Source organism: Lepidochelys olivacea (genome assembly GCF_965140295.1).
Source record: "Lepidochelys olivacea isolate rLepOli2 genome assembly, chromosome: 18".
NCBI classification, from domain to species: domain Eukaryota; kingdom Metazoa; phylum Chordata; order Testudines; family Cheloniidae; genus Lepidochelys; species Lepidochelys olivacea.
Window position 1 is genome coordinate 13,474,170 of NC_140428.1, and position 21,690 is coordinate 13,495,859.

At 50.1% G+C, this 21,690-nt stretch overlaps 1 protein-coding gene across 2 annotated transcripts in view; it reads right to left on the reverse strand.

Moving 5' to 3' along the window:
- ATP13A2 (ATPase cation transporting 13A2) overlaps nucleotides 1–21,690 on the reverse strand; it is a 70,817-nt gene that overhangs the window by 27,034 nt on the left and 22,093 nt on the right. For both annotated transcript variants that reach the window (XM_084651666.1, XM_084651667.1), the window contains exons 3-13: nucleotides 19,007–19,174; nucleotides 18,468–18,526; nucleotides 16,740–16,851; nucleotides 16,558–16,637; nucleotides 9,951–10,028; nucleotides 8,227–8,296; nucleotides 6,874–7,008; nucleotides 5,694–5,760; nucleotides 2,723–2,854; nucleotides 1,480–1,647; nucleotides 87–197 (exon numbers count right to left, since the gene is read on the reverse strand). In XM_084651666.1, coding sequence (XP_084507792.1) covers nucleotides 87–197; nucleotides 1,480–1,647; nucleotides 2,723–2,854; nucleotides 5,694–5,760; nucleotides 6,874–7,008; nucleotides 8,227–8,296; nucleotides 9,951–10,028; nucleotides 16,558–16,637; nucleotides 16,740–16,851; nucleotides 18,468–18,526; nucleotides 19,007–19,174 — 1,180 coding nt within the window. The remainder of the gene's footprint in view (nucleotides 1–86; nucleotides 198–1,479; nucleotides 1,648–2,722; nucleotides 2,855–5,693; nucleotides 5,761–6,873; nucleotides 7,009–8,226; nucleotides 8,297–9,950; nucleotides 10,029–16,557; nucleotides 16,638–16,739; nucleotides 16,852–18,467; nucleotides 18,527–19,006; nucleotides 19,175–21,690) is intronic.

The window sequence follows — 21,690 nt, forward strand, 5'->3', positions numbered from 1 at the left end:
GACGGCTGTAAAGTGGATTCATCAGTTAATAAGACACTCAGCACCAGACGACTGCTGCTTGCAAGGCCGCCTGCTTTCAGACGTACCCAGAACTGCAAGGAAGAGGACAAACTTCACCGCATCCCTGTAGAACCTGAAGCTCACAGGCTTGGGGTAGAGGATAGAGCTGATCAGGTCCCCTTTGGCTGTACAGAACCCTGCGGGAGAGAGGAGGCAAGGAAAAGAGATGCTTATGGGACTTGGAAACTCACATTGTGAATTGTGGCCATTAAAAGCCATAGATCTTTGGGAGAACTGAAGAAGCCGCCCTGTGATTCCCTTTGACATAACAGCTCATCTCAGAGCAGAGAGGCTCTTCCAACACAGCTGAAACACTGAATTCAAAAGCAGGGTTTCTGTCCACACCCAACACGATCAGCTCAGAGCTCCTGACTGTGGGGATGTAGCATCTCTCAACCCTTGCTCACGAGCCTGGCTGCAACAACACTGACAGGCCGTAACCACGATTCTTCTGCTGTGCGAAGGGGATCCCCTAAGCGCTTGTGCGCATGGGGTGCATGCATGCCCGTCCGTCTGTCCAGGTTAGTTGGTTTTTCACTTGCCCTGAAAGAAAGGAGAGAAGACTTTCCTTCCCCTTTCTGCAGAGCTCAGTGTTCTCCAGCTGTACTCGCCCTGGGGGCAGGGAATCCCCAAAAGCACAGGTGGGAATCCGAGTCTCCAAGGCTGTAGGCGCGGGCCAGTGAAACATGTTGTGAAAATGCTGCCCGGTTGGTGCTCTGAGTCACGAGAGAGCAGGGTCAGTGTCCACGTTACACTCCACATGCTCTCCCTGCAGAGCGGGAGGGTCCCAAGGAGGGCACGGCAGAGAACGCTAGGGGGTAACAGGCTAACTACAGAGAACGAGAAGTAGCCAGCAGCCTAGGAATGTTACAGGTTTCAGCAGGAGAACGGCTCTGCCATGGTGCCAGGCTAGCCAAGGAGACAATACACTTTAATTTGGCTTCTAAGAACATTCTGTTCAATGGACCAGAGCTAAACCAACAGCGAAGTCGCTAGTACAAGTGTATCTGGACAGAAGGAGAATTGTTATCTGGCCAGAATAAAACAGAACCAGCCCCATGTGTCAAATCCAGGGAGCAATGATACTTGAACATAAGAACGGTCAAATTGGGTTAGACCAATGGTCCATCTACCCCTATACCCTGTCTTCCAACAGTGGCCAGTGCCAGGTGCCCCAGAGGGAATGAACAGAACAGAGAATCATCAAGGGATCCATCCCCCGTCATCCACTCCTAACTTCTGGCAAACAGAGGCTAGAGACACCATCCCTGCCTATCTTGGCTAATTGCCATTAATGGACCTAACCTCCAAGAACTTATCTAGTTCTTTTTTGAACCCTGTTGTAGTCTTGGCCTTGGGCACGGTACAGATGGGAACTAAGGACCGGGGGGATCTGGGTTTGCTCCCCAATGCAGCTACCTGTGCGTGTCACCACAGCCAGGACCTCCTTGCCCACATAGGATTTGGCTTGGAGAACCTGAGTCCCGCAGAATAGCGTGTGCCGTTTGTGCTCCTCGGGAGAATAGATCATGTTGGCAGCTTGGGGTCCGCTGGGTAAAGGTGTCTTCATCACTGGGACACTCTCCCCTACAGGAGAAAATCAGCTGGAGAGTGAGGTTATGGATAGACAGATTCGTACAAACATGCCTTCATATTCAGCCAGTGTTTGAGTTCTCGCTGCGCAGGAGTGGGGCTGGGGGAGAACAAGGGCAGGTTGGGAATCCTTCAGGATCCACCATCCATGCTCTTAGTTTCCCCAACACACTCTTCAAAAGCCCCCTTGCTGGACAGATCCACCCTTCAGCCACAGAGGGCTGCGTGTTCTGATCTGGGCTCCATTCCTGTAATATCTGAGCAGCTCACAATCTTTTACAAGTAGATTTATCCTCCCAGTGCCCCTGTGCGGCAGGGCAGGGCTGTCATCCTCATTGCACAGACCAGGAACTGAGACACTGATTTTTAGGTGCCGAAAGATGCCGACAGGTGCATAGTGGGATCTTCAAGAACACCTGGGTGTCAAACGCCCATTGAAATCAAGCACTGAAATCAATGGGAGCTGGGCACAAACGAGGCGCCTATCTGCATCTTTGTGTGCCTAAATACCTGTAAAATTCTGGCCTTAAGTGACTTGCTCAAGGTCATGCAGGAAGTCAGTAGCAGAGCAAGGAATTGACCACAGATCTCCCCAGTCCCAGACTATTGCCCTAACCCCGGGACCAAGTCGCCTTGTGTTCCAATAGATGGCCAGAAGGGGTCACTGAAGAGCTTCCCCCTCTCATTCCAAAAGAGGCTTAGGGTACGTCTACACGGCACTCAGAGGTGTGAGCGTAGCCCGTGTAGACTTGCCTGAACTAGCTTTGCTCTAGCTGGCTCCAATAAGAATAGCAGCGAAGCCATGGCAGCATGGGCTGGACAAACCTGCCCAGGCCCCGGGTATACACTCGAGTCACTAGCCTGCCCTTCTGCTGCTTCACTGCTATTAGTTGAGTGGTGACGCTCACAGCCCATCCTGCTGGCGTCAGGGAACACAGGCTCGGGCAGACAGCTGAGCTCCGATTCCTTGTGTGCACTGCTAATGGCAGGAGGGGGACAGTCAGGTCTGGGTAAGCAGAGATCTCTGCATCCCACAACATACCTCTCTCGCGCTCCCGCCCCTGCTCACCTGTCAGCATGCTCTCGTTGACCATGCACTCGCCGGTTAGCAGCGCAGCGTCGCAAGGGATGACGAACCCGTCGGAGGGGAGACTGATGCAGTCGCCTGGCACCAGGTCCAGAGAGCTCACCACCGCCTCCTCTGCAAAGGCAGGCAAGCCACAGCGTACTCAGACTCCTCCCACTGTAACAAGCAGGCACGTGGTGCTTGGTACCGGCAGATCTCGCAGCGGCTTCCAAAAGGTGTTAAATAGCACTGCCCCCGGTTTACAGAGCGGGGACCCAGAAGCCCAGGGAAGGGGCTCCCCCAAGATCACGCAGCAGGTCAGCAGCAGAGCAGGGAACAGAACCCAGGGCCTTAGACTGGGACCAAGGAAACGCAACACAGGCCACGTATCATGAGCAAATATCGCCGCAGCAACAGTACACTTTGGGTGTATGTGGGTGGGTGTGTCTTGTACCTTCCTCCTCTGCTCATTGCGGGACAGCCTGGCAATACCACTCCCGGCACACACCACGGGGATAAGCCCTCCTAGATTCGGTCCTCCAACTCTTCCCTGCGGTGCTTTAAAGCAGTGACTCTCAACCTTTCCAGCGTACTGTACCCCTTGCAGGAGGCTGATTTGTCTTGCGTACCCCCAAGTTTCACCTCACTTAAAAAGAACTTGCTGACAAAATCAGACCTAATACTGAACAATTGCGGACTCTCTCATTTTTACCATATAATTATAAATTAAATCAGCTGGAATATAAATACTGTATACATACAGCAGTATAAACAAGTCACTGTCTGTAGGAAATTTTAGTCTATACTGACTTTGCTAATGCTTTTCATGCAGCCTATTGTAAAACTAGGCAAATATCTAGATGAGTTCACGTACCCCTGGAATACCTCTGCGTACCCCCAGGTTGAAAGCCACTGCCTTAAAGCAATGGATCAGCCTCCATTTAATCATTAAGGCATTAAAGTCCATATCCCCACTAAAGAACTTATGCAAATCGCTCTGCCTCGGATCAAGGCTGAAATTGGAGCTAACTGGTTCATAATCACCACTTTAAAGGCTTAAAAGGATGTGCCGTGGTGCATTTAATATCTGTGCTCTGAGTGGCTGCTCAATTATTTTATATCATGGTAGCCTTGCACTGATAGGCACACACAGCAGGAGATGCCATCCCGCGGCGGGTAGGTAGCGAAACTAAATCCCCGCCAGCCACCGTAAGAGAGAGAACCTTCCAAAGATTAGATACAAAAAGACAAGTCAGCAGGGGCTGGCGGGAATCAGTTCTTTAAGTCTCATGTAATTTTTAACCTTTTAACTTTAATCTTGTGATCACAGGGCGTGAGACCCCAGGCAAACAGCTGCTTAGCAAAAGTTAAAAAAAGAAGCCAGCCTTTTATCTGCCGAGAAAATTTAATTTGAACTAATAAGGCGGCTTACTGGAGTTCAGTGGAGAGGCAGTTGTAAGAAATTCTGCCTAATGGAGCATGATTAAGCTGCTCAGCTGGGCTGGTTTACAAGAAAACTCGTACGCAACATTTCTTAAACAGCAGGTACGTTTTTCACGTTAGAAAGGGACAGAGCAACGACCTGCCTAGGTTCCAAGTTTAGATGTTGTGTTAGAGGTTTTACAAAGCCGAGTGCAGCCTGCCTTAGTGGCTAGAGTACTGTACTGGGACTCAGGGGACCTGGCTTCCATTCCTGGCTTTGTCTCTAGCTTGCTGGGTGACCTTGGGCAACTCACTGCACTGCCCCATCCTCAGTTTCCCCATCTGTAAAACAGGAATCATGATCCTGGCCTCCTTTGTAGAGCATTTGAGATCTACTGATGGAAAAGCACTCGATACTACATAATAATAACCATCCCGAGTGCCTCACAACAGCACCTAGCTTGCTAGAATGAAAAGCATTTCAAAAGCTGGATTTTCCTTTCACTCGTTATATGGTGTTACTTTCTGCCATTCGCTTCCTTTTGGACAATGAAGATAAACGCGTATGTTCCCCTTCTCCTTGCCAAGGGCATTTCCATGCGCACTACAGACATACAAGCCCTTATCTTGCAGACCTGTGCATGGCTTTCCTCACATGAATGGAGCTGCTCGGGTGGGTGGAGCCTCCTTACACGTTCACAATCTTGGGGCCATTGGAAGGAAAAGTTAAAATCCCAAATGCTGTTTTCATTGGAATGCTGAAGCTCTCTAATCAAAGTGCTTTACAAAATACCACCATCCCCATTTTACACATGGGGAAACTGAGGCACAAAACCAGCAGGTGAGTGGCAGAGCAGGGAATAGAGCCCAGGTCTCCTGAGTCCCAGTCCTGTACTCTAGCCACCAGACCACACTGCCTTCATAATCACAGGGGAGCAAATTGTGTGTTCTATCTGATTTAAATCTAACAGCGTCCTTACACACGGCACTCTTTCACAATGCCTTAACCCTCACCAAGCCTGGCAGTTTACACGCGAGATTTCATTACGTCAGCAGCTCAGGGGGAGTGCAAGGCCTGACGGGGGGGAGGGGGAGAGAGTTCACAGCCATGCAGCCAGCACAAGGCTGGTGCACCACTTGAATCCTATTTCAAAGGCTTCAGTGAGACTGGAGTGGCACATGGACCTTGTGCATGGGTGAATTTCATCTTATGAGCAAGGATCTTAATACTTCAACCATCCCCACTGAAGTTACTGGAAGTGCTCATAGGAGCAAGCATACATGCCCGATAGCATTTGCAGGATCAGGGCCTAAGAGCGTAGCCTTTTCGTTTTGCAACAAGCGACGCATCCAGTCCAGGCTACCCTCACCATCTCAACCGACCCAGCTGCTCAGAGCGAGGAGGATGGCACCACAGACACGGTGTGATCTTCCCCCTTGTAGCTCTGCCAACAAAGGCCCATTTACCTCAGCGCTGATGGTGCAGAAGCTCATGGCATCTGCCTGCCTTTCATGCGGCAGTGGAGAATTACAACCTACTGCTGCTGCTCACCTCCAGCGGCTCGGTGGACTCTCACGCTGATGGCCATCTTCACCATGTTCCGCAGCGTTATGCTTTGCTGCAAGAAATCAAAGAGAACTATCCGCTAGCAGGGCAGGGAGGGCTTTACACCCGCACTTCGCAGGGGCTAGTCCAGAACGGAAATGGCACCACGTGACGGCGGCAGAAAACCCCCCCCCCCCCGGATTCATAGACGTTAAGGCCAGGAGGGACAATCTAGTCCTCCACCGGCCCCGTGATGCCTGCACCAAGCCCATAACTTCTGGTTGTACTAGAGCGAATCTTTCAGTGCTGATTTCCAGACTTCACTGCTGGAGAATCCACCAGATCTGGCTCTGTCCTGTACCATCTTCGTCTCGTTCCTTCATCTCTCCTCTTCCTTCTTCATCCCCCTGCCCCATCCCCTTTCCCTTTTATGCAATAAAGGCATTTCCAGTATAGAGCAGCGATGCACTGCGCCCAGGAGGATACAAACCCCAGAAGTGCCCTTGGGTTGCTAGAGCTGGTTGTTTCCAGGCAGTGCCGCAGGGACAAGAGCCAGGGGATGCAATAGGCTGTCACACGCTTTAAATGCACTTGTGCTATGACTGAAAAAGTGAGAGCTTGATTTGGCTGTGTGCTGATAATTGCTGCTCCATCCCACCCTTCGCCAGTCTTCCTGGCTAGGAAAAGACTATTGGAAAAAGGCTTGCAACTGTACAAGGAATGCAAACAAACCACCCCCTTGCAAGCAGCGCACATGCGGCAGAATGCCGGCCTGCAGGAAGAATGGGGACAAAATGGAAGGAATACTTCTCAAGAGCTCTTAGCCCCACATAAAATAAAATTGGCCCCAAGCCAGTAATTTTTGCAGCCACGGTGGTCAGGGATACAACCCTATGCTCTGGGTGTCCCTGGCCTCTAATTGCCAGAAGCTGGGAGTGGATGACATGGGATGGATCACTCGATTGTCTGTCCTGTTCATTCCCTCTGAAGCACCTGGTATTGTTTCACGGTTAGAAGACAGGATACTGGGCTAGATGGACCACTGGTCTGACCCAGTCTGGCTGCTCTTCTGTTCCATGGGTGCAGAGCGGGAGTTGCTCAGCATCCCCGGAGTAACCCTGCAATGCAGAGGGGACAGGAGAACGCAGCCATTTGTCCCTCCCCTCCCAAGAGGCCGGACACCCACCTTTCTAGTCTCGTAGAGAGACAGCCCTATGGATACTGCAGAGATGATGAATATGCAGGCAGCGTAGTAGTAGTAATTGTCACAGAGCCACAAAATGATGCTGAAAACCTGGAAGACGTAGAAGGGATTCAACACCTGGAAAAAGAGAAAAAGCAGGGGGCCTTTAGGGCAATCAGCATACAAAGAAACTCTCAGACTCAGTACGTGGCAGCTGGTTGAAAGACAGGGAGATTAGGGTGCTATTGGCCGTGCTGGGAAAGCTGGTGGACAGAGCACATCACGGCCCTGGGTTCTTCACCCGCTGGTGCAGAGCACAGGGCTCCACATCCTGAGGAGCGCAAGTAAACTCCCGCAAGCTACTGATGGGCGTGCCCCGTCTGAGCTAGGAGATGCTACAGCGCTTGTCCGCGGCAGGTACTACAGCCTGCCCGCCATTAACCGTAACCTGCTGTGGCCTGGCTGCCCCGCCTCTCACGTCTCACCCACACCCATCAAGTCTGGCTGACTGGCATCTGCTAAAACGGTTGTCATCCTGCTGTTGGTGAGTCAATATCCCCACCCCTTCAGAGTTAGGAAAGGGACTTCCCCAGTCCTCCAAGAAAACAGCAAAGACCTGACCTGGCAATGCATTACAAACCAAGAGGGGGATGCGAGGAGAGAGAAACCACCACGCAGTTCACCCCATCCACACCAGCCCAGCCACTGAGTGGAGATATGGGAAGAGCAGTGGGTGTTTTTCAAAGGTCTCTTCTGAAAATCCACATTATGGGTCACTGTATTAGAGATGGGGCAGGTGCTGAGCTGGGTTCGCAGACAGTGAAACGCAAACCACGGAACATCTGTTAGTCGGCCTGCTCCTGGAGGAACCATGGACCAAGGGAGATCTTGCCAGGGCTCCCGACTGGGTCATGTCCATGTGCCCAACACGGAAGGACATAGGAAGAAGAATGCATTACAGTAGCACCTAGAGGCCCCAACTGAGATCCGGACTCCATCGTGTAGGTGCTGGACAAACGCACAGCAAGGAAGTTTGTAAGCGCTTTGGGGCAGGGACTAACTAGACAAGACAGACACAGGAAGCAACTAGCCCAACGTCAACCCATAGATCAGTGGCACAGCTGGGAATAGAACCCAGGACTTGCAACCTCTGGTCCAGAGCCCTAGCCACTAGGCCCCTGCACTAGTACCTATTTAGCAGGGTTTTTCCCTAACAAGGGGCTTCACAGAGGGCCCCATCTTGTCCCGCCAGGCCTGGCTAACAAGGAGTCTATTTCTGCCAGGTCTGAGGAGGGGAAAGCTGCTCTTTCCCTTCTGCGAAAGGCAACAGCCACATTACACGTTGTAGCTTTGTACCTCATGCACCAGCAGCTGGAGGTAGGATTTGACCGGCACATCGATCAGGTTTGGCCCATAGACCTTTCTCCTGTGCAGAACAGAACAGAAGCCAGAGGTTTTAGGTGAAGACTCGGAATTTCAAACTTTCCTGTTAAGCGAGCTACACATTGCCCAGATCTCACCCCCGGCTCGCAGTGCCAATTTAAAGTGGAGCACAGGGTAGCCAGCCTACCGCCGTTAGGGAAGTCTCTAAGCCAGCTAGCAGTGCACACAGATCCCGCCTGAGGTTTACTATAACCCCGGCCCCCCACCCCTTCCTACGGTTGTTAAACGCATGAGCGCATCTAGTTGGTTAAGTAGTCATAAGTTCTTTGGGCATGAGAAGAGAATCTGACCTCTCTGGGGAGCACCCAGCACAATGGGGCCCTGAACCATCATAATACATAGCGCCAGGAAATAAGTCAGGCAGCTGTAAAGATGGATGCCAAGTGGTGGCTGGGCAAAGGGGCACTCAGAGAGGTCATTAGCCCTTTGACCTCTAGGGGGAGGGCGCCACTCTCAAGGTAGGTTAGGATACAAATGAAATTAACACTGATCTCCACATAATAGCTAGGGAATCCTTATTTACATCACCCAAGTTATTGCATAATTAAAAAAAAACCCAACCCTGATGTTAAAGCTGACTGAACATTTTAGACGTCTACCCGCTCTGCTCCGGACACACGTCTGTATCTACAGTCGGTCATCAGGGCCTGTACTCTGCAGTCAAACAGCCACATCCCCTAATTCGTTATAACCGCCATGCTCCCCACCCAAGCTTTGTTGCTGCTCGTTAACAACAGGTACCGAGGTGGCAGGTAGCAAGCTCTTTGGGGCAAGAAGCGAGGCTTTTCTATTGACAGCGGAAGTGCCTGGGCACATTCTGGGGGGGCCGTACAGGGAACAATAAAGCTGCTAATCAGAGCTGGATCCTGCGCTCATTTAAGTCAACGAGAAAGCCCCCGTTACCGTTAACGGTGCAGGATCAGGGTCTACCTGGGACCGTGTCCACAAAGCTGGGATAGCAGGAGCCGCAGCTCAGAACGGCGCCGCCTCGCCAGAAAACCACTGCCCAGAGCCCACCTGCTAGTTCTCGCAGGTGCCATCAGTCACCCGAAAGCCGATCTGCGGGGCAAGTAGCTGCGCCAGGCAGTGATCTCTTCAGTCACACAAGCTCATGGGGTCGTGCCTGGTTTGCTACTGGAGGGGAAGCCTCTGAAGCTAGCGCTGGTGATTCAGAAGGTGGTGGACAGAGGATAGAGTCAGGCCCCAGCAGGGCATTTGGGGACATTGTCCTGCTGGAGGTGAAATCTTTCGGAGAAGACCTGAGAGGGGCCGTGAACACTTGTCCACGGGACTTTGCATAAACCTGGGCCCTTGTGTGATCATATTCCGATTTCCCTTGCACTACACTGACACCTGAGTGGGCTTTCTGAGCTGATCAGCCAGGTTCCAAATTCACGTGCTTTGCATTTGACTATAGGAAGGCCAAAGCAAGCCAGAACGCACAAGGCACAGACTGTTGGCATGGAGGGATTAAAATCCTGCACTGATCTGAGACAGCTCTGCTCCCCCTCCCATAGGTTAACTACACACCAAGCTTTTTATGCTTCCTTGCCCAAACCAGCTTTGCCACTCCCTGAAACAGTCCGATCTGCAGCCACACCCATCCCCAATCATTAACAAAGCCATAGTCTACTTACCTGGTGCTGTGGTCTTGATGGTTGAGGCCTGACCGGGAGAGATGGATGTCTGCACAGGTCCAGCCGTCATCTAAGACGCTGAAAAATACATGCACCAAAAAGAAGAAACCTGGATTTACACACGTCCAATAATAGCCAAATCCAGGTGAGGGTACGTGGATAGAAGTGAAGGCGACCAGAACTCAGGGACACATGGATATTATCTCAAATATCCTGCATTATGAGGGGAAGTAAACCACGTAAACCTGACTCTTAGTTTTATTAACCATTCAAACAATACTATGCTGATGCCATCACATACCAATCAGTTATGCAGAGATGGCTGTCACGGTTAGCCTCCTACAATGAAATCTACAGTATTACACAAACTGGGGAGAGTCCAGAGGAGAGCAACAAAACTGATTGGAAGGTTCAGAAAACCCATCCTCTGAGAGAAGTCTAAAAACCTGGGCAGGTTTAGCTTTGGGAAAAGTTGACTGAGGGGGGACCTGAGAACAGTCTTCAAATACGTCCAGGGCTGTTACAAAGAAGATGGCGACCAATTGTTCTCCGTGTCCACTGAAGGTAGGACAAGAAGCAAAGGGCTTCATCGGCAGCCAAAGAGACTTAGGTTAGAAAGTGGGGAAAACTTGTCAACTCTAAGGGTAGTTAAGCTCTTGAAGAGGCTTTCAAGGGAGGCTGCAGAATCCCCATCAAGGGAGGTTTCCCATCAAGGGAGGTTTTAAAGAACAGGTTAGACAAACACTTGTCAGGGATGGTCTAAATATACTTGGTCCTGGCTTGGGGGGTGGGGCAGGACTAGACAGCCGCTCGGGGTCCCTTTCAACCCTACATTTCTACGTTATAGACCTATGCAGCACACGCACGTGCCAGGATTCCGACTGAGTTTCAACATTCGTCAGTACCTGCAGATCTCAACAGTACAATAACTGAAATAAAACATTTTCAGATCAATTGGTCTGACAGAGCAGACGGACAGGTAAATAAAGCTGAATTAAAGCTATAAATGCTAAACGCTAACACAAGTGCATCAGGGGCTTGGTCCTGCTTTGAGCAGGGGGTGGGACTAGATGACCTCCTGAGGTCCCTTCCAACCCTGAGATTCTATGATTAAGGTTACAAGGTCAAGCCATAGGAAACCAGGACATTGTTCACCGGTGGGAGTAGACAGCTCACACTCTGGCCTAAGGCAGCTCTGGCAACATTAATGCTGGCACTGGGCACTTGCTGCATATTTTATTGTACATATTTGCAGAGCGGAAAACATTCATTCAACACAGGAAAAAGGAGTTTTAAAAGAGGCCACCCAAACCAACACTACAGATGTGCCGTGTAACCAGATGAAAAGCTCTTCTGAAGAATCATTACCCTGAAGAAGTTGTGAACCCCCAACTCAATCTTTGTGTTGCATTAACGGAAGCTTTATGCATTTAATCTGCAAAGTGGTGGGTGTGTGGCTTTTTGTTTTTTAAACAGATATCGGAGGACTGCTACCAGAATTTCCAAGCTGTTGAATCAAGAGGCATATGCTCAGCTAGATGCACAAGAATGCATCTTTCTTAGTGCGCACCTACTAATTAAAAGGACTGGTCTACCTTGCATGCTCCACGGACATTTTCAAATGGCTGCAACTGTGCTAAATTGCAGACAGTCCGCTGTCCCTGCCCCCAAACCAAGCAAGGACACTAACCCAAAAAGAACTATGGCTATGCGATGTTCCAAATATTTTTGAAGTTCTGATCACTAAAGTTTGACTTTTGATCAAATTTAAGAATTTTTTTCTGAAACATTCACCTTTGGGGCTGATACTTTTCATGCTCAGATTCTGCTTGAAGATATTTATATGCTTTGCACAAAGGAGGTCAGAATCACTACCCCATTTTACATATGGGGCAACTGAGGCACAAATAAGTGATTTGCCCAAGGTCGCCCAGCAGGCCAGTGGCAGAGGAAGGAATAGAATCCAGGACTCCTTGGTCTCAGTCTAGTGATCTCTTTGCTGGGCTACGCTACCTTTCTCTGGACTATTTTCCATTCTTAACTACAGAAGGTGCAATCAAGAACCTATAACAATAAAACCTAAGTACAATCACAATCAATGACACCGAGATTCTATTATGGTAAGAAAATAAACCAGAACCCAGCATTCACACAGAAACACTGCTAACAGACCTGCTTGGCTGTTCACAAAAATCTGTCTAGCAAAACTAAATGGTTTAATTTTTCTCTGATCATTTTAGCCAGATTAAGAAATTTATTTTTTTAAAAACACCCCTTGGCTCCGGATTTTCATCTCATCGTCAGGAGGTATCACGAGAAACCTCAAATCACAAGGCCGAAGGGGTGATCGGTGTGTCGTCACAACCGATTTGTGGGCACAACAGCCTCTATAGAAGCCCTACCTATGTGAGCTTGGGAAAAATGTATTCTGAAAGTTCACACCATGAAAAGTTCCGATAGGGGATCAGTCAGAAAGCCTCCCAGGAGAGGTGGAGCAATGTGCTTTTCTGTGCCCAGATCCAGAGCTCTCACCCCCTGGCCTCAGGAGTAACACCAGAGACTTATTTCACAGTCCGATGGCTTCAAACTGTCATGGTTTGGACTTCAAACAAACCAAAGTACAGCTTAAAGATTTTTAAGGCCATAAGGAACTATTCGATCAGCTAGTCTGACCTCCTGCACAACACAGGCCCGCCGAGTTTTTGGTGTCACTGTCCGGATCAGAACTCCACTTTGAGTTCAATATACATGACACAAAGGGGGAAAAAAAAGCTTTGAGTCAACAAGAATTATCCTTTCACGTGTATTTCCTCTCCACACTCCAGCTCGGAGCCTCAACATTTCAGATGGCAGCCTGAACGCTCTACAGATTTGCAGGCTAGTTCTGGGGGCTGGCCCAGGATGAATCCCCATCCTCCAGATCAGGGTTTCCTGTTTCATAAGCACACAGCATTGCAGAGCTGCATGCAAGAAGCCACTTCATTGTGCTGGCCTATTAAATCACTTTCTTTCTGCCTAGGCGTGGTTCTGGTAGGGTTGGCTTCTTCTTAGGCTTGGCTTCATCTATGCAGTAGCATAACCACTTTAGACCTCAATCCAGGATCAGGACCCCATGGAAACAGATAGGAGGGAAAATACCATCCTTTCTTCTCCAGGGAGATTACAATCTAGAGTCAAGGTGATTTCATGCAATCACCATTAGACAAAACCAAATCATCCCTCTCCTCTGAACCCTCTGCCACTAAACAGATGGACCTAGGTAAGGGCAGCGGCACCCACAAGCCATTTGCTAAGGGGGAATCTACACTAGGAAAAGTGTCTTCTGTTATTAAGAGTCACCAGCCTCCGTCGTCTTACAACTGGACTTGGTACCATCTGGCTGCCAGGGCAGACACGCGGGGTGGGGTGCACTAGCCATTTCTAGGTCTCTGGGACACTTTCTGCAATGGACAGTGAAGAAAACTTGATCCTAATGGTACTTGCTGCTAAACCATTTTCCACCTTGGTCCATGAGACCTGCTCTTAACGCCCACTGTCAACACCAGGTTATTTGCCCAGTGCAGGCCACACTTAAGGCATCACCAAACCAGGTGAGGAGATGGAGCAGATGCTCAATATGGGGATATGAACACAAGTCATTTTAGCCCCATCCAAAAGCACACAAACTGATGTGATCTCACCTCACACATGGCACTGAATCTGCTCCCATTAGCTGGCTTAGCCGGATGGAGACACAACAACATCTGAACCAGGTTTCCTCAAGCTGGGTCAAAACAGAGTTTGAATCCAGTCTGGCCAACCGGGTTCTCAGCCCAGGGTAGATGGGGGAAAGAGAGGCACCTCCAACTGGCTCATCTTTGTAAATTGTGAATATGTGGCTGCGACAAGGAGGGTCCAGGCACCCCCAAGAGAGAACAGGAGAACAGGACCCCCCAGCCCCGCCAAATAAGCAATTAAATCAACAGGGTTATTGTACCCTACATATGTGTTGAATAAGAGAACTGTGCTCAGAAACTTCAACTCCATCTCACAGCAGAGGTGAGTGGATCAGACAGCAAGAGGCACCACCCAAGTCAGGTGTTTACATGAAACCAGCTTCAAATAACCATCTGTCGCTCAGCCCAGATAAAGACAACGGTGGACCATTAAAGTTAATGGAAAACCATTGAGACAACAGAGACAAGGTGGGTGGGTTAATACCTTGGTTGGATCAACTTTCGCTGGTAAGAGACACAAGCTTTCCTCTCTTTCACCAACAGAAGCTGGTCCAATCAAAGATATTAACTCACCCACCTTATCTCTCTAACATCCCGGAACCACAACAACACTGCATACATTGAGACACCTGAGAAATTTCCCCCACAACTGAAAAACCATGAGTCACCATGGGCGGGGGGAGGGAGGGGGGGAGAAGAACCCTTTTAAAGCAGGTTTGTGTCTGAGCTTTGGTATCCTGAAGCTGTCTATGAAACACTGGAAACCCCCTAAAGCTAGGGGGTACACTGGGAAACCATTCAAAAGCAACAGGTAACTTGTATTAGGCCTGGTCTACACTAAAATAAGGTCAGTTTAACTACGGCCGTCAGAGGTGTGAAAAATCCACCCCCCGAGCAGTGTTGTTAAACTGACCTAAAGTCGCCGTGTGGACACTACTTGGTCGAAGGAAGAATTCTTCCATTGACCTAGCAACTGCTTCTCAGGGAGGTGGATTAACCACAGCGATGGGATGGATTAGTGTCCACACTGACACACTACAGCAGTGCAGCTGGGCCACTACAGAGTTTTAAGCGTAGACAAGCCCTGAGAAAAGGGATTTTATCTCACGCAAAAGTGTAAAGCCTGAGGGTGTCTCTGTGTTTATTTACTGTGTCACTTGAATGGGTTGGGTCTCTCGCACAATTTCATCTCTGAATCGGTGGCTTTTCTATTCAATAAACCTTTTGTTTATTTTCACCCCACGCAGGTCTCTAGTGGGCAAACCACACGGATGTGGGGCCCAAAGTCAACTGGTGTCTGGGGGCCTGGTTTCACACCTTTGAGGGTGACGCACCGGAGGGGAAAGTCAGCGTCTGTTGGTTAAGACCTCGGGGAGGACAGATTTGGGGAGACTCTGGACGGGAAGGACTGCTGGTGTCACCCTGCAAAGACTGGTGGATGCCAGGGTGAGACCTTGTGCTTATAGGCCAGCTACTGGCATCAGGGCTTTGAACCAAAGTTGCACAGCATAAAAGCCCCTGAAGTTACAGGGCAGGCGGTGACAGAACCCCTGACTGGTCCGGGCGATCACCAAAACGTCACAATGGAGGACAGTTTCTAGAGCAGGCAGCTCTCTGATTCGCCCAGCCAAGAGACAAGGAGGACAGGCTTGTGGTGAAGACATGTGCCTATCAGAAGATCCAGGTTCAGTTCCTGGCTCTGGCCTCAGGCAAGTCACTTAGTCACTGTGCTCAGCTCCCCAGCTCCCGTTTGTGCATCCCACTCTACCCTCCTGTATCTGCCTGTCTATTTGGGCTCCGATTCAGGACAACATTTGAGGCATGTGTTGAACTTTAGGCATGCGCTTAGATCAGTGGAGGGCAACTTGCGGCCCGCATGCGGCCCATCAGGGTAATCTGACTGCGGGCTGCGAGACATTTTGCTGATGTTGACCATCGGAGGCTCAGCCCCTCGCAGCTCCCAGTGGCCGCGGTTCTCTGTTCCTGGCCAATGGAGCTGCGGCCTGTACGTCTCTGCAGCCAGCCGCTTCCTGCAGCTCCCATTAGCTGGGAACGACGAACCGTGGCCAAGCCTCCAATGGTCAACATCAGCAAAATGTCTCGTGGCCTGCAATCAGATTAATCTGATGGGCCGCACGCGGCCCGCAGCTTGCCCACCACTAGCTAAGATGCTGTCCTGACTGGGGATGTTTTCCAGAATCAGGGCTTCAGCCTGTAAGTTCCTTGCGGGTGGGGCAGGTCGGTCTTCACTGCAGAGCTAACTTGGGCTTTTTTCAGTTGTTGCCCCCAACCTCTCTCCCGTGCACACACAAAACCCTCTCACCTGAGTTTGGTGGTGCTTTCGTTCCAGGCTAGCTGGCCTGGCTTGGGGTGTGAGTTAGAAATCAAAAGCCATTTCCATGTGGGCAGGTAGCCTGCTCGCTTTGCAGTGACAATGTCGGCTGCATCCCTCGATCGCTGACAGTCCTCCAGTACCTTCCCACCATTCCCCGGGTGCCCACAAGGACAGACAAGTTCTCTCACAATTCATTGGGAAAGGATTGTAGAGAGGCTCAGCTCACTACAGCTAAAAGCACCATGGCCACAATGTGCCCCCAGTAAAACATGCATGAACGTAACACCTGTGAGGACGGGCAGGGCTTTGCCATCTGGCTGCTCACACCCAAGCGAGGCCAACCCGGGGTGCTCACCCGAGTTAACTCCGCAGTGAAGACAGACCTGGGGTGTCTCTACAGCACCAGCACAATGGGCCCCGATCTCTGCTGGGGTCTCTGGATACTACTATTGTGCAAATAAAGTTACTGAGGGTCACAGGCAAGAAGAGTGCAGAAGAACATTCAGTAGAGCACGGAGGGGGAAAGTTCTTCCAGCTGAGAGGATGGCTGCCATACCTGACCTTGCAGTACGCCTGCCGTCTTTCAATCCAGATGTAGCGCGACCCTTCAAAGAGATAGTAGCGCACGACGTTTTTCTAAACACAGAGAGAAACACGTGACGGAGAGTCCCCAGCTCCCAGCACGGCTCAGCCCCCTCTAGGACAAGACCCAACAGGAAGCAGAAGGAAGGACGTTACCTCCTCCTTCCTTTGAAGCCGGACGGTGTCTCTGCTGTCGTCTTCGTCCAACACTCCAATGGCAACACTGGTTCTCCCATCGTCTGCTCTGGCCCCAGGATGATGCTCGAGGCTTCTCGGGAAGAAGAGTGCAATGTCAAAAAGCCCTGCTCCTGAATAAAGGCCCCATCTCTAGGTGCTACTCTGAGCACAGAGCTTCAATATGCAAGGGCTTTGGGAACCCTGGGGAACTCCAGGAGCCTGAATTGCAACTACACGCAAGCCCATCTTGCAGTGCCTCTTATACCAGCGATGCATGCAGGCAATCCATGAGATGGGGAGTTAATCTGGTTCTGACTCCACTAAGAAATAAACAGTTGAACAACAGTTGTAATCTAAAATAAAACCAAGGTCTTTTCCGGTTATCCATGATCTGTAGCCAGGGTAGGCAACCTATGGCCCGCGTGCCGAAGGCGGCATGCGAGCTGATTTTCAGTGGCACTCACGCTGCCCGGGTCCCGGTCACCGGTCCGGTGGGCTCTGCATTTTCATCTAATTTTAAATGAAGCTTCTTAAACATTTTAAAAACCATATTTACTTTACATACAACAATAGTTTAGTTATATATTATAGACTTCTAGAAAGAGACCTTCTAAAAACGTTAAAATGTGTCACTGGTACGCAAAACCTTAAATTAGAGTGAATAAATGAAGACTGGCACACCACTGCTGAAAGGGTGCCGACCCCTGGTCTATAGGGTTTTCCCAGAGCAATTCCTGCACAGGTGAGACCTTGCTAGCTGTTATAAAGTGCTCTGGGGATGCAGAACCCTCTGCAGGTGTAAAGCGTGGTTCTTCTCTGAAAAATGACTATGAAGAAATGGCAGCGTCTCATGCAGCCAATCTGCGCCCTGTGCATATTCAGGATCACATCTGCCTGCTTTAGTAACTAGAAACATATTCTGGTGCTTTTCACTCCTGTTAGCCCCGCAGGATCCAACATTATGTCACCCAGGTAATCTAGTGATTAAAGTGGAACCATCAACTTAATCACACTTCTGTCTGAAAGGGTTTTGTTTTGATTTTTAAAACCTACCATTGTTATTTATTACACCCAAGATCACTAGAACTGAAAGATCAGAGGGGAGAAAACACTATTTTACGAGTTTGTTTGCACAGTGTTACCCATTTCTTTTGTTTGTTTGGGTCTTTCACACAGCAACAAGGGAGAGAGAAGAAAAAAAGCAGGAAAATGTGATTGTAAAACACCACTTGTCAGATGGATTCAGGGGCTGCTATAATATCTGAAGCTATTTTTGTACAGCACCTTGCACAATGGAGTTCTGGTCCGTGACTGGGTGCTTGCTATGACAATAAAATAAAACAATCCAATTTTTCAGAGCTGGTTGGCTTTCAAAGAGATGGTGACTTTTGGACTCCACAGGTATTGGAGTAATAATCAATCGTATATTCAGTGGATTTAACTGCGTTTCAGTGGCATGGTGGGTTTGTTCATACCCCAAATGCAAATCAGCGCTCTGGGTGCATGAAATGGAACAAAAGCTGCATAGCTGCAAGGGGTTCAGTTTTGCACACCTCCATTCACGTCCATTTCATTGTGTTTCAGACCACAGTGGAACACACAGCAAGCCCCTCAGGGATCATTCACTCTCTTGGCAAAATCACAATGGGATCATTTGAGCACTGACCCAAACACTCAGGAAGGAGTGAATCCACAAGTCCCACTTACCTGCCCTCGCCGAGCTGTTCAGTTTGCACCTGGGTAACGAAGCACTGCCCAAACTGGTCCTGGAACATACAATTTCAAAACAAGTGCTTGAGGAAGGCTGGCCCCGGGTTTAGGGTGCTTGCAGGGGAACAATAAGTCCAGGGCTCAAGTCATTGCTCTGCCACGTAATCTCTGTGACACCTTGGGCAAGTCACTCAGTCGCTCTGTGCCTCAGTTTTCCCCCTACCTTTTCATGCTGTGGGAGCTCTGCTTCCACGCTTTGCACAGTCTCTGGTTACTGGCTGATAACATGTCTCACAGTGGCACCTGCAGCTCCCACGGAGATCAGGACCCTACCACACTAGGCCCTGGATGAGAGCTTCTGCCCTGAAGAATTTAGAAACTGAATTAGGCAAGGCAGAGGGTGGGAGGAAAGGCGCCAAATTACAGATGGTCACACAGGGAAACTGTGGCAGAGCCAGGAATTGAACCCAGGTGTCTCGACTCCCAATCCAGTGTCTTCACCACCAGATCCTCCCTCCCTCTCCACAGTTACTCACGGTGACTATGAGCCAATCGGCTTGCCGCAGACGACACGGCCTGCACTTTGCTCGGACCTCCAGGCTTGGTTTCCAGCGGAAGACGATCAACAGGATTCCTGCCGTCAGCACGGAGAACACGTAGCAAAGGATTATCCGCCATGTTCTGCTTTGGTAGCCGCTAGCCTCCTGGGAAGAGAGCACAGGCAGGAGAGGTCAGAGCTCAGTCCAGACCAAGTCACTGCTCTCCAGGGTAGAGAGCAAGAGGCGGTGGCAGCAGCAACGGGCAGCGGCCGACCTTAGAACCTGCCAGTCCAGGCGCGTCTGACTTGAAGATCTCACTGGGTTCCAAGAGCCACCTAAAGGAGTTGCTAATGGGCCCCGCCACCCAGGCCAAGTCCACACAACGGCCTCATTTGACATGGGTAACGTTGATCATAGAATCATAGAATATCAGGGTTGGAAGGGACCCCAGAAGGTCATCTAGTCCAACCCCCTGCTCGAAGCAGGACCAATTCCCAGTTAAATCATCCCAGTCAGGGCTTTGTCAAGCCTGACCTTAAAAACCTCTAAGGAAGGAGATTCTACCACCTCCCTAGGTAACGCATTCCAGTGTTTCACCACCCTCTTAGTGAAAAAGTTTTTCCTAATATCCAATCTAAACCTCCCCCACTGCAACTTGAGACCATTACTCCTCGTTCTGTCATCTGCTACCATTGAGAACAGTCTAGAGCCACCCCCTTTCAGGTAGTTGAAAGTAGCTATCAAATCCCCCCTCATTCTTCTCTTCTGCAGGCTAAACAATCCCAGCTCCCTCAGACTCTCCTCATAACTCATGTGTTCCAGTCCCCTAATCATTTTTGTTGCCCTTCGCTGGACTCTCTCCAATTTATCCACATCCTTCTTGAAGTGTGGGGCCCAAAACTGGACACAGTACTCCAGATGAGGCCTCACCAATGTCGAATAGAGGGGGACGATCACGTCCCTCGATCTGCTCGCTATGCCCCTACTTATACATCCCAAAATGCCATTGGCCTTCTTGGCAACAAGGGCACACTGCTGACTCATATCCAGCTTCTCGTCCACTGTCACCCCTAGGTCCTTTTCCGCAGAACTGCTGCCTAGCCATTCGGTCCCTAGTCTGTAGCTGTGCATTGGGTTCTTCCGTCCTAAGTGCAGGACCCTTATAAGATCCCCGGGTCTTGCTGCTTAGAGTTTATGGTAAAAAACCCACATCCAATGTACTCTCAATTCTACCCATTTACCCTGTGATGGGGGATTTGCACAGGTTCCAAGGCCAGGAGGACCATTCTGATCCTCTAACCCAGTGGCTCTCAACCCGTGGCCCAATCAGCACATGGCTGTGGCCCAAGTGACGTCCTCAGGGCCATACAGGTCGTCTTGGATGTGGCCCACAATGGTAAATAGGTTGCGAACCACTGCTCTAGCCTGACCTCCAGTGCAACCTGGGCCAGAGAACTTCAGCCGGTGATTCCTGCATCAGCCCCATAACCAGCTGATCTAGAGCAGATCTTTTAGCAAGAGTCCACTTTTCATTTAAAGATTCGAAGTGATGGAGATCCACCATCAAATCTTCCTTCCTACCTTTTGCTCCAGTTATATATCTATAGGAGAGAGGTCAATTGCTCTAGCAATGGCAGGGTAGAGACGAGACACACTAGGCCAGTGGACTTTGAAATAGAAATATATTAATTATTATCTGATTGTCTTCCCTCATAGCACGTAGAAACCCCAGTCATGGACCAGAACCCCACTGTGCTCGGCACTGCACCAACACAGAGCAAACAGACTGCCCCTACTCCAAAGGGCTGACAGTTTAAGTAGAAGACAAGAGACAATAGCTAGATACAGCTCAACCAACAGGGGAGTAAAAGGAAAGAACGCGACAATATTGGTCAGCATGACAGACCGTGGGCTCTGCCCACCAGCCGCCTAACTGATGGCTTTTGCACAGGCATCACAGCAAAGGAGAGATTTACCGGTGGCCTGGGAGGAGGAGGTCACTTCGCCCATGTTTATGGGGAGCAGCTTCTGAGCCTGAGGGGCAGCCTAGGACAAACCACGTAGGTAACGGTCTGAAAAGTCAACCAGTGGGCGATGGAGGCTGGCACCGTGTGCGGCTCAGAGGTGTGCTCACGCCATCATTGGTGGGATATTGTTTCTCTTAAAAAACCGTCATCATCATCATCAAAAAAAAAGGAATGCAAAGCATACAGCCCCTCCTGATAAAAGCCTTAAGTCACTAAACTTCCTGGCACTGGTGGATTGAAAACAGGGTTAACCAGAGCAAAGCTGCTTTGGTGGGAAACAAAGATATCCCAGAACCAAGTTTTGGAAACCATTGGCCAGATCCAGTATCTACTGAAGAGAAGCGGAGGCTTGCCATGGACGTCAATGAGCATGAGATCAGGCCTCACGTCCGCTCAGCTAATAGGCTGTTCAAGTGTTGCTGGTGAGGACCCAAGACAACAGTGGAGCGTGGCTGACCACGTGCCCCGACGGCACGGTTCCACAGGGCACGGCGGGAAGAGGTTGGATACATCAAGTCGATCGCGTTGATGATGCAGCGCCGGCAGAGTGGCCCGAGATAGAGGCACCAGCAGAACCGCCCACCAGCAATCAGGTGTCTCCTTTCACAACGTCACACGCAGTCCTTTACTGAACACCCTGCGTGGCATAACGCA